Source organism: Dermacentor variabilis, chromosome 2, assembly GCF_050947875.1.
Source record: "Dermacentor variabilis isolate Ectoservices chromosome 2, ASM5094787v1, whole genome shotgun sequence".
Taxonomy (NCBI): Eukaryota; Metazoa; Arthropoda; class Arachnida; order Ixodida; family Ixodidae; genus Dermacentor; species Dermacentor variabilis.
The window spans coordinates 36,859,309-36,872,340 of NC_134569.1; the positions used below are offsets into that span (position 1 = coordinate 36,859,309).

The 13,032-nt window shown below is 45.7% G+C and overlaps 1 protein-coding gene across 1 annotated transcript in view; it reads right to left on the reverse strand.

The window, feature by feature from the left end:
• The window catches only part of LOC142571632 (lachesin-like), a 222,864-nt gene that overhangs the window by 20,055 nt on the left and 189,777 nt on the right, over nucleotides 1-13,032 (reverse strand). The window contains exon 6 of the mRNA XM_075680141.1: nucleotides 10,679-10,969. Coding sequence (XP_075536256.1) covers nucleotides 10,679-10,969 — 291 coding nt within the window. The remainder of the gene's footprint in view (nucleotides 1-10,678; nucleotides 10,970-13,032) is intronic.

Here is a 13,032-nt window from a genome sequence, read left to right on the forward strand (position 1 = left end):
ATACCATCGTGCTGCAGTGGATTCCTAGCCATTGTGGAATAGCTGAAAATGAACAGGTTGACACGGAACCAAAAAAGGCGCACACTGACGGAAACATTATAAAAATTCACATTAACGCCTTTCTCCATAATTCTATTAAAACTTCTATGGGACATTGGGACAATCCCGAACATCGGCAAGAGCGCCTCTATAGACTTGACGCTGGTTTACGATTCCGGCTTCCACTTCGGTTGCAGAGAGTCCAGGAAACACTCATTCATCGATTACGGCTGGGTGTAGCATACACCCACCGATACCTTCACAAGATTGAGCAAGCACGGGACCCTGACTGTAGCTTCTGTTACACTCCTGAGACAATAGCTCACGTAGTTTGCGTGTGCCCTCAATATTTGGCCGAACGAAGAACACTTAAGTCTACTGCTGACTGCTTGGACTCCCAGCCCTTTTCGGAAGAAAAGCTTTGGGTGCGTGATGGAGTGTTGACTGTGCCCAACGTGCCATAAGATCACTTTTGAACTTTCTAAGTGAGTCTAGTTTAGACGATCACCTCTAGAACCTGTTAGACTAAATGTGTTTGCGCAATAACTTTTTGTGACAAGATTACTTTCTCTGTGGACAAGATTACTCTTGCGTGTATTGTGTCTACACTTGGCATACGCATATTGGACAACGTGTAGATAGTAGCTCATTGTACCATAACATAATCACTCGCCACCTACCTTTCCCTGTATTTCCCACATCCCCTTTCCCCTGTGAGGAGTAGCAAGCTAGAGACACGCTCTCCAGGCCGACCTCTCCTCCTTTCTCTTCATCAAAATCTCCTCCTCCTCCTCCTCTGTGTTTCCACTGCCTCATGCCTTTTCGTTCCTGCTTAAGTACATATAATAAAAGATATCGAGACATCAGAAAAAAAAAAGAAGCAGAAGTAAGTGACGTTAATAATGGCGTGCATACGTCTGAGCTTTTAGCGTAAAGACCCAGCAGAGCTGAAGCTCATGGTTTCAATCTTCTTAGAAATCCAAAAACATACATCGGCTGATAGAAGTTTCTTGCTATACTTCAGCCGATACAAGTATTTACACGGGTAAAGGAAACGTCTGGGACTTTTTTGTACATATCACTATATTAAAAGAAAAAGAAAAGCTATACATGCAATGAGTCACAGACATAACGATGTTGTTGCACGAAGCTTTGAATACTTCAATCTTAACTGACCTAACTTAAATACCGTTTCAATGGAAAATGTATTATGCCATGTAAAAGAGCAATCCTGTCATGTTGTCGCGTGTACATTCTACGCATAGACTGAAAAAGGAGCCCGAAAACCGCAATTTCCATTTCTCGATCTCGCTTCAAGAAAGCCGTGCAAAACGTTAAGTAAGCTGGGAAGGCTTTATTCCAACTCTCTTGAGGCATATCTCAGCGAAAGACGTTTAAAAAAAACTAACTATTCTAAAAATAGCCTCTTTGGGGTTCAAGAAGAAAAAAACCGATATAAAAAAAGCAAAGCGAAGTAAAACCCTTCTGAATAGCCATGCGTTAAGTCCGGACAGAGCAAGATATAAGGTCCTGTGGTTAGCAGGGATCCAGAGACGAAGGCAATTCATTTCCGCGAAACAAAAAAGTAACAAAACCAAAACGGACACGCACAAAAACGCACGTGAGGAGCCACACCGTAAAAAGACATAGAGTACACGCATGCAGGTTTTCGGGCTTGTGGGGAGCCGAAGCGAGGATGAAGAAGGGAGTTTAACGTTTTAATTACGGGAAAAGCGCGAAATTCCTCTCCACAAATCCTTCTTTCAGGATGGCAAGTTCCCCGCTTGCCGCCGCCTAAACAGTCGGCTGTAGGGAACGACCCCCTCGGCTGTGTTATGAATAGGCGCCGAGCATACTGAGTGGACGACGAGGAAGGTAGTACGGGGAATGGGGAGACGAAAAAGAATAAAGAAATAAGTACTGAGTGAGACGGAAAATACGATCACATCTTTTTTGTATTTTTTCTCCTGGAACAGGAGCAAATGAGGGAAAAGAAGGAATTATAATAAAATGCCCTTTATTCTTCTTAATTCGCGCGTGATTCATTCTCTCTCCTCCTAACGCTCCGTATCGGGAACGCTAGTGCTTTTGTTCGCTATGCTTCTTTTTTTTCCCGGACATATATTTGTTCACTTATTTTCCCGACGTTCTCTCGCTTGCCCCTTACACGTAATTTGCATTCGGCTTTTTTACTTCTCCTTACTTGACCTTTCTCAAGGAGCTGATAAGGAATCAATCTACGAGTAGATATCTACGCACGCACGCACGCACGCACGCACGCACGCACGAAAAAGGAATACATGCATGCATACACACGCATAAACATGCACTGACACATACACGCCCACACGCAAAAGTGCGAACGCAAGCACAGAAACACGAACAGACGTATACAGACCCATATAGAAGCACAGAAAGTTGTGGGAAAGGGAAAGGAATGCTTAGAAAGGAAGAAAGTGCAGTCGGAAGTGAAAGGCACTTCGTTTCCGCTTCGGAGCATAGAAAATTGAGAGCTGACGTGAATACCGCTGCGGTTTTATGGCTCGCAAAAAATAATAAAAATGTGCTTTGGAGAGCGCGTGATGAACGCGTTCGATTATGCTCTCTGGGCGGCTCGCCCTGTACCCCCCGCCCTCTTCCATTCCTTCTCCTTTCGCGGTCTCCTAAGGCGTTCATTCCTGGCACCTCGCCGGACTGCCAACGAGTTACCGTGCCCCTGAGCTGCTCTCGGAACGGGCTCCGCACCAGCGGCCGAGAAACAAAGGAATATTCTTAATGCACTAGAACTACATTAAATATAAGAAAGGTAGCGGCGCCCTCCATCACCTTGCGGTGACAGGGCTATTTGAATTCTGTCCACATCAAACAAAGGCTTCTCATTGAAGACCGTCCATACCAACGAAATTGTCAGAAGCGTAAATGCCATCCATAATGAACTTCGTTCAAGCGGGGCACGGCGTAGTTTACGGTGAAAAGCTGTTCTACTTATACACATTTCGGTACAAATCGTGCCGAAATGTGTATATGCGTCACACACAGTGCCAGCGCACATACTATAGTTTCTAAGGCACTCTGTCGCAGCATCGTCGCGAAGTGCAGCTCAGGGCAAATTTTTCTCTCTGACCGCAAAAAGTCGGCAACCCTGTTTTCGTTTCAGCGTGGTAACGACAACAGGAGAGCAGATGTGCGTGCTAAAAACAAAAAGAAAAAGAAAACGCCTCGAGAACCCAAATTTATTACGTGCTTTCTGCCACTGCGCTTTTAGGCCTAATCAACGACTGCTCCACGAGAAAAGTAATCTTTTGCTCTGTCCTGCGCCTTTGGGAAGTGCGATAGCACAACATAGGGATGAGTGAGATGCTATTCCACTCCTCCCTAATTGTGCTGCATCTTTTCTGCCGTTGTTTTAATTGCAGATTTACTGTTCTTGTACGGGTCGTAGTTGTTGTGCTCTCATATTTAAACTATTTCTGCAGTAATTCTTTTCTGGGATATTTTAGAGATCCTCCGTGTTAGCCTACAAGCCGCTTGAAATACGTGGCAATTTTATTTATTTATTTATTTATTTATTTATTTATTTATTTATTTATTTATTTATTTATTTATTCTTCAAATCCCCCTGGTGTGGGGCTTTACATGAGGGGTGGGTATTACATTTGTGCCGCGTCTTCGATGAATGACTTGAAGTGGCTAGGATTGGAGCGGTGCGTAGCGTCTGTTGGCAGAGGGTTCCAGTCGTTCGCTGTTAGAATTGCACAATTTTGATGACATAGCGAATTTTTATCGTGCAAATACTTTTTATTTCTTGGATTCCTATATTCATTGACAAAACATACTACAGTATACCTGGCTGTCGTTGTAACGGCCCTACATGAGTTAACATATTTGGCGCAATGATATAGTAAGCCAGTTATCGACCTTCTCCATGCGCGCTATGCGAAACGCATACATTTGGACAAAACAACTATAGTTTTGTAGATTTGCGAGATATGGGCACACAGGGCTAAACGCTGCGAACCCTATGAAAATATTGAAACGCCTCATGTGATGTTAAACATCACTTGGTGTAAATAGCAAACTGAAAGAAAGAAATAATACTACCTACTTCAAGTATTTCTCTAGCGCGGTGCATTTCTGGTAAAACTTGGACATGCGCTTACCATCTCACTCCTGCTTCACCATCGAAGCATCCAAAACAATTTCCACGCGTTCCTTACGCGTGTTTACTCAGTATCATATACGCTGCCTGGCACGGTTAAATGATTTGAGGGATGTGGGCTTGTCTGTACGAAGTACGTGTACGTTCAAGGTAAAAGAGAACATGCAAACAGAAAATACTTTATCCGAACAAACGCGTTTTAACTAATCTATCCTCAATATCCGAGCGCTGTGTCATTCTTGAAGCCATGTAACGCAGTCGGATAAAAGCGCGCCTTTTAGAAGCGGTCTTTCTCGAGTTCTTCGGCAGAACTCAAAGTACGTCATCACCCGACATGGCTCTTCACAAGACAGCACGCATATAGACGAATCGACGTATACGTGTGGCCCCTAGGCTAAACAGCTATAAAGATGTGTCGATCACCGGCTCTGTTCTCAAAAGAATCACTGAACGAAACAATTACCTTACAGCGTCACTGCGACAAATATAGGCCATATATCCCATCTTTCCTTGACTAAACGGAAATCGTTTCTTTGGCTCTTTTTTTCCGTTTTAGATCAAATCGTTTTTTTTTTCATGTTTGTTCCTTTTTTCATGTTTCTTTCTTTTCGCTTTCACCCGTTTTTATACTCCGAGTTTTCCACCAACCTATATGCTCTGTTTCCTACATCACGTGCAACGAGTTGGAATCTACGCAAGAAGTTCGGTAAGCAAAATGCATCCCTGGGCGCGTTCCTTCTATGCTTAGCAACGTGTCAGCAGCGTTTCCCCACTCGACCATGCACCTGAGGCTGCCGCGATGGACTGCAAATAATAAGCACGAAAAGAGAAGCAAGGGAAACCAAATTGTTGTAAAAAAAAAGTACCATGAGCCGTTTCACTAAATGGTTTGTATTAATATTATAGTAATGGTTTGTATTATTATTCATGACTGACCCTATATGAGCACATTTTCAGAGAAATCGGTCAAAAACATCTGACAACTATGCGCGAACGCAGCCACCGCAAATCTAGCCTCCGCAGCGTCACACCCGATCCGTGAAATGGAGTGTAGCTCCCCGAGACGCGCGCGCTGTTGCGCGAGAGCTGTGTGGCGTCTGCCGCCTGCAGGCTGACGGGGGCGGAGCACGATCGTCGACGTCCGCTAGGCGTCTATATATATATCGAGATGCGCCGGAATGTACCTTTTATGCGAAGCATATTACTAGAGCTCAACCCAGCTCCTCAGGCGCGGCGGTGTCGCCTTCAAGGCTGGCCACGTGACACCGTGACGTCACGACAGAGGAGAAACGGGGCTCCAACTCGCGCCGTCGCTCGCGGCGTCGCGGCGGTATATAAGCAGCTGCGCTTGTTTCTAGGTGGCTTTGGCTCAACTCTTGCAAGATGGGCTGGGTGGGAATCGAACCAGGGTCTCCGGAGTGTGAGACGGAGACGCTACCACTGAGCCACGAGTAGGATTCTTCAAAGCGGTACAAAAGCGCCTCTAGTGAATGCGGTGTTGCCTTAGAAACGAGCTGTTTCTAAGGCTCAGGCGTGCGTCGCTTGCTCAGGCGCACATTTCGTTGCCGCGCCGAACGCTGCGTTGCTCGACGCTCACCGCGCCCAATGCGGGGCGCGTAGTCGATGCGCCGTAGCCCATTGTCTTACACCCCTTGGCGGGTCGACGGGAACGCTGTCGCGTTCCACTCTTGAAGGCGAAGCAGAGTAACACATGAGTTGTTTCTTCGTCTAGGCGAACCAAATATAGCCAAGCAACAGCAGTTCACCGGGCTAAACAGTGGTTCAACAACTAAAATAAAGGCTAGTATGCTTCGCATCCTGGGCTTAACCTTAGCTAAGCCACAGCCATTTTTTTAATGCGTTCGCATAGGAGTGCTGGATGGCAGAAAGTTACATGTCTGTGAAATCTGGGAAGCTGATTACGAGATTGATGCATGTATAGATATGAGGAGCTTGATGTGGGCGAGCTGGTTTTGCATACTTGAAGAGCGCTACGAAGGCGCGGACTAAAAGAGGAACATGCACGCCTTGTTCGTCGTACATGTTCCTCTTTTAGTCCTCGTCTTCGTAGCGCTCTTCAAGTATATATAGTAGGCACCCTCAACTTGGCAGCCCAAATTACGCAAATAAACAAACACGCTAAAGAAAAACGTTGAAATAAAGAATTTCAAGACCGGAAAGAGCGTCGCAGCTTGTATGCAAGCTCTTGGATTCTGAGCATGTGGCTAGTGCAGTCTTCAGACATCATTGGACAGTAGACAGCTTTAGTACTGCGTACGTAGCGTATGCAACGGCGTTGCGCACGTAAGATCGATACGTTCTGCAAAGGGCGCATGTGCAGAACGAAACACGAACGGTGCGTGATGCGTACGCGGCCGCTGCGTACGCACGCATCCGATTCTTGCGTGGGGAGCCTTGAGTGCTGCTGTCGTGGTTCTCGTTTGTTCGGGAGAGCGGAAGACAAAAGTGCTTCGCAAAATGGCGGCGTCCAGGGCGACCAGCGGAAGGCTGTACTTTTCAACAACCTACGACCTGCTTTTGCTGCCTAAAGTGATCGCGCAGTAGACATTCCCGGATCCTGCACGGTGGAAATGCATAGCAAAAAATGGGAACTTTGTTTTTGAGAATGTGTTCGGTGTGTCCTGTTTGCGCGAAAGTCTTCACCTCCTGTTGGCGCAGCTCGTGCAAATGACCGTGCCAGCCTCAAAAAGCGAGTACTCGGTTTTTATTTTTCTCGATATGATTCTTGTATTGCATCCGTATTGAATGTACAGTCTTTTAAAGGCCTAAATATAGTTCGACGTAGTGTGAACGCGCGCACACGCTACATCACGTTGGCGAGATCAACAGCGTCTACAGTTCGACCGATGGCTCGACGTACTGGCGGACGCGGCCAACGCCCTCCGACGCGCCCGGCGACTAACAACGCGCGCCCGCTTACGTACGTAGGCATTTCCCGGTACTAAAAGCCGTGACACGACACGCGTTCATACGTTCCGCACAGCGCTTGCGTGCTGCTTACGTATCGTCATGACGCAGTACTAAAAATGTCTATTGTGAAAAGCTTTGACGTCACATTCATATCTAACGCCATGAAGGGCACTGAGGATGACTGTACCCACAAGTGTGCTACCGAGCCAAATCTTAGCAGCGGTGACAGCTACACTGCAGTAGTGAGGACTACACGCTAGAACACATTCTGTGCGACTGTCCTGAATATAATGTTCAGAGACTGTCCCTGGCATCCGTTCTAGCGCAGCTTGACAATAGACCATTGTCAGTTGCAACTATTTTCACATATGGCCGACAGAAGATATCGCAGGTGAAGGCGACGAAGGGACTACTTCGGTTTTTGAAAGAGACGGGCTTGGACGAGTGGCTGTGATAATGATGTCACGCACCACGCAAGAGTAATGGACTGTAGCTGACGATGTGTGTGCTGTGTCATGTGCTCTCTCTCTCTCCTCCCCATCTTTCATCCCCCCGTCCCGCTCTTATGTGTAGGGTAGCAAACCGGTTAAGCTAAACTGGTTAACCTCCCTGCCTTTCCTTCTCCACTTTCTCCTTCCTTCCATACGGGCACCGGCTGCGCGGCGTGCTAGCGGAAACAGATGTATGCGCTACGAAGGCAACAGCGCTCACTTCTCGCACAAAGAAATCAAGGGTATTACACACGACCAGAAAAATTGGATCACAACGGCCCACCCCCGTGCAAGGGCCGCACCTTGACAAGATTGCAAAAGACAAGTGCGGGTCTTCTATGAGCATATACAGTTTCTCTCTCTCTCTCTCTCTCTCTCTCTCTCTCTCTCTCTCTCTCTCTCTATCTCTGTATATATATATATATATATATATATATATATATATATATATATATATATATATATATATATATATATATACGATGATTAGAGAGCGGGCGCACATACGAAAAAGAAAAAAAAATACGCAACTAAACAAACATTTTGCATTTGCATGCTCATTATTTCTTCTCACTCTCTCTGTGTTTATATATATATATATATATATATATATATATATATATATATATATATATATATATATATATATATATATATATGTGTGTGTGTGTGTGTGTGTTTGTGTGTGTGTGTGTGTGTGCACATCGCTCCTCGGAGAGGCAGGACGCAAGAAGTGACCTCCTGAGCAACACTTTACGCCACTTCAGTCATAAATCCGGGACCTCACTGAGGTGTGACGTAATGCTCGCGCATTTCCCTCGCACCTACCGCTAAATCGTTACTTAATTTTTTTATTTCTTTGGCAATACACTGTTCAATTCCATTACTTGCAAAGATTTTTCTGCCTCCTTTAGCTGTTCCTATGGCACTCCGCGGCCGCAGCTGCTGCGATAACCTAATTTGGTTCTGAAATTAAATAGTACTGATATTTTTTTCTAATGTAGAAGGCATTGATTGTATAACACTGGAAAAGTTGTCGACTTCTTACTTAACCAAGCAAAAAGGCGCTTGCGTTTATTATGTGCCCTAACAGCTCACCCGAGTTAAACGCGGTAATTCAAAACAGGATGCCCTCACAACCTCTTATAAGCCTGATCTCTTGTGCAGCAATAATTCAGTTCTATTAGGATCATGCAAAGCATCAAGGCTGCCGGAAAATAATAACAAGAAAATTTACACAAAAATGCATGTGCCTCCAGCAGTAAGACACCACATTTCTCGGTTATAAAAGGGACATGTCGTTACTGAAAGAAACAGTACCTACTCAGCAAACTGCATTGTGTATCGCTCATGATTTCAGCAAGGAACGAGCATGATATACTGAGAACAAGAATAAGGCCTTATGAGTTACAGTTATAGGACATAAATAGGAAAAGACAAAATTAAGCGTAAGATAGGGGGACGAAAGTGTGAAGAAGGCTAGTACAACGTTATTTTTTATATGATTATATTCATAACTCATGCCTCACCTTTAAATGGTGGATGGCAGCTACAACTGATTTAACTGTATTTTTTTTTTCATTTTGTGTCATTTTGCATTAAAATGTCTTCACGCAATTCTGCGTTTCTGGACAGCGCGATTACATCTATAATTGACTGCCGACACTTTTTCTTGTGCCAATATCGCTTGCTTCTGTTTCGTACTTTAACTTTTCTTATCATTGCAATTACCTTTATGCTCTGCACTGCCTCCGTGACTACTTCGTTTTGGTGCTGAGCACGAGGTCACCCGTTCATTATTAAACCACTGCGGCTGCATTTCTGTAGCACCCAATGCAAGAACATTCGTGCACCATGCTTCGGGTGCACTTCACAAAAATACTTGCCGGTCGAAATGAATTCGCACTCCTCCACTAGAGCTTCTTTCAAACCCCGCGTACTACACTGGAATGCAAAACGCCACCTTGATATTCATTATTTTTTAAGTTAAAGTTCTTATAATCTCTTATTAGTCGGCTGTAGCCTATCTCTTTGCCGCCGCCTAAAAATTGGGTACCGCGTGCATGACGTTGACAAGTTCTATTCTTATGCGCACGTGCCAGGTCTCGCATAATTTTCGTAAAGTCTGCGAATTTGGGCTCGCTCTACAATATTACCAATGTTGCGTCAAGTTCTGCGAAAGGTAGATTGATGGGGTGGTGCAAGATTGCGAGAACTGCTTTCCAGAAAGAAATTGTGATGCTTCCTCCGCCGCCGCTGTTCTCGCAGTGAGAGACGCCATATGAAATTAAGAAAGGTACTTGCCCTGAGAAAGTTTATTCGGAATACTTCCTGAAGTAAAAGCCGCATCGGTGGCAGCGAAGTCGCCGAAAATGTTACTGTGGTCTAAAAACAATGTGCGGCTTGTCAATATCCACTGAGGAGTAGAACTCCTTGCCGGGCGAGTTGGTTGGGATCTAATGAATACATTGTTGCACCAAAAACGAAAAGAAAGACTTAGGAGGGAGAGTATGAAACAACAGATCGAGCGCTGAACTTCAACTGATTTTATTTTTGCAGCAGGGCAGGGAGAAGAATAAAATCAGTTGAAATTCGGCGCTCGATCTGTCGTTTCATACTCTCCCTCCTAAGGTTTTATTTTCCTTTTTGGCTCATCCACTGATGCTTATGCTGCGCCTTAAGGTAAATCATCGGGAATGTAAGGTATGTATGTAATCCCACAAAGGCCGTAGGCTCGAAGCAACGTGTAAAAAATGCTTGCTATGCCCCCTTCCTATCGCCCCTCCCCCGTCCTGATACTCCGTATTGTCTGTGGTAATTTCGCGAATATTTAAATTCACAGGTTGGCAAGTCTGCTTATACTTCCAACACTTGTCATTCGTTTGTAGCGCCGTCAACATGAACAAAATTGGGGTAATTAACCTCGTAGTATTCTTTAATAGCTGTACAAAATTAACAGTTCTAGTCTTGAAATAGGACTCGGTATATTGTTTGCTGTCTGCAGTATATATTTTACGCGCCAAAATCTCCCCAATAAGCAGGAGGAAACAATGCTCACCGTACAGCTTGATGGTTCCCTCCGTCTCGCCCAGTGAGTTCTTGGCGACGCAGTGGTACTCGCCAAAGTCCTCGGGCTTGAGCCTGCGGATCATGAGCTGCATCTGGACCTTGTACATGGCGTGCTGCACCGTGACCACCGAGTATTTGGAGTTCTGGTGAATGATTGTGTCCGTGTTGCGAGTCCAGTAGGTCACCGACTTGGGGTGCGACTCCAGATTGCAGTCCAGGGTCACGTCGGTATCGACGCTTGCGCCGACCAGCTGGTTCGGGATCCATATCATGGGCGCGACTGCAAAGCACCGGAAAAAAATAAAGCACGTAATTTTCACGCTGGAAAACTGGAAAACAGCGAAAAGATAAAAAACAGAAACGCTAAACAGGTCAATTAGGCACATGTATTGGTTGCAACCATACAAGGAGGGAGAGAAAGAGAAAAGAAAAGAAAGAGATGTTACCCAGAGAAGTGTTTGGCTTGCTTCCTACACTAGGAAAAGTTTAAAGGGAATATAAACAGGGTAGGAAGGTGGCGCCTCTCAAATGCCGCTTTCCCGTGGGTTGAAGGAGAAGGGACAGACCGAAGTAAGGATAGCGAAGGATGTGGAATAACAAGGGAATGATGCACTGAATGAGACACTTGCAGCCTAATGCAGTATTGTGCACGGTTACTCCAGAAGTTCACAAAAAGCCGATTGCATTTACGGGAGTAGGGCAGCGATAGGAGCATTGATTCATCTTCTGCGTGTCACTTGCTAACGTCGTTTCCCAATTTCGCAAACATTGCCACATCACGATTGCGCAGGAAAACGTGCAGACGCTCACAAATGAAGCCTGCTCTATCTTAGAAGCTACAAGAAATGAGTGGTCTCGGACTTGAAAATTCGCAGCCAGACTTCTACAATTTGCCTTCAAGTTTCTTCCAAGCCAGCCGAATCATACAAGTGTTGGTAACAGCAGTCACAATCAATAGGAACTGCAAATTTGGCATCTGTAAAGATTAAATTTCCATCGAGGTCTGAAAACTCAAATATTCTGTACACGTCTCCCGCGCGGGCAATGTCCTGCTCATCTCTCAGGGTTTCTTTAGCTGTTAGTTGTAATGTCCTGCGCCCATATGTTAAAAAATTATTTTTGCGGTTTCGTAAGCGCGTACGTGTTCGCCATAAAGATTAAAACTTTATGGTTGCACGGCAGACGCTCAGGCGCCGGTCGGCCATCAAGGCGAAAGGAGCCAGCCAGCGCCACAAACCGGTCTAGGATTGCAAAACGAGACGACGGCACAAAGTCCTAGCAGCAGGGCATCGGAGCTTTTTCGTGCTTTACCGGGACTCACTGGGTGGTGCGCGAAGCGGTTTGTAATGGTACATCTACCACGTGCCAAGGACCGAATGATTCGTAACCTTTAAACGCGGCGCACTAAGAATAGTGTAAAGGAGGGCAAATGACAGAAGCAGCATTTCTTGCTTGTGTAACCACTCCGCCAAAGCTTGCCGCTTACGTTAAGGTTGCGAAAGCGCCGACGATCCCAAAAAGATGGCTCCGATGGAAAAGGAAATGCCTAAAACTGCGCCGAACAATGCACTGGCATGACTTGCCTTCTCCGTTTGAGAGAGAAGAAAATCGCCGACAGCAGTGGGATACATGGGCGTCTTCGAATCTCCAAGGAGAGCAAGGTCATGGACACGTGAGAACTGTAGGACATGACTCCGGGAACAATTATTTTGCGGGCGTTCACTAGGGTACACAGCCGAGATGACAGCGCTGCAGAAGGTAGTAAGGAAAGTAGAAGCGAGTCAATGGATCTTTTGCGTCTTTGTTCTCGTGGAGACGGGCGCGGAGTGCCTTGTTATGTCGCCTTCTTGTTACATAGCGCCCACGAAAATACGCCACCTGAGCCGTTACAAAAGCGCGTTTTGCCACACGTACACGCACGCCAGCTGACGCTTCAAGAGAGGCCAACAATGTGAGCATTAAAGTTTCCGGTCCTCTTGATTTTCTCTTCTGTCATGCTTAACTGCTATAGGCGTAGGGCGACCAACCGAAACTATGGTGGAAGACGCACTGCCGAAACGTTTGCTGCTTTGCCCGAGACAACTTCGACTGCAATAACTTCGCCGACAATGGCAGAAAAGTTATTTAAGAAATTATTTATTTGGCTTTCACCATGTCTTTCGCTCACCGAATTGGATGGGCCGACGACGCAACGTGTGAGGACTGTGGTAACGAGGAGACTTTTCAACACCTTCTTTGTGACTGTCCTCGATATAATTTACCGAGACAATCACTCGCAACCGCGATAGTGCGCTTTGACCAAAGACCTCTCACAGAGGAACTTATTTTAAAATACCGCCATCA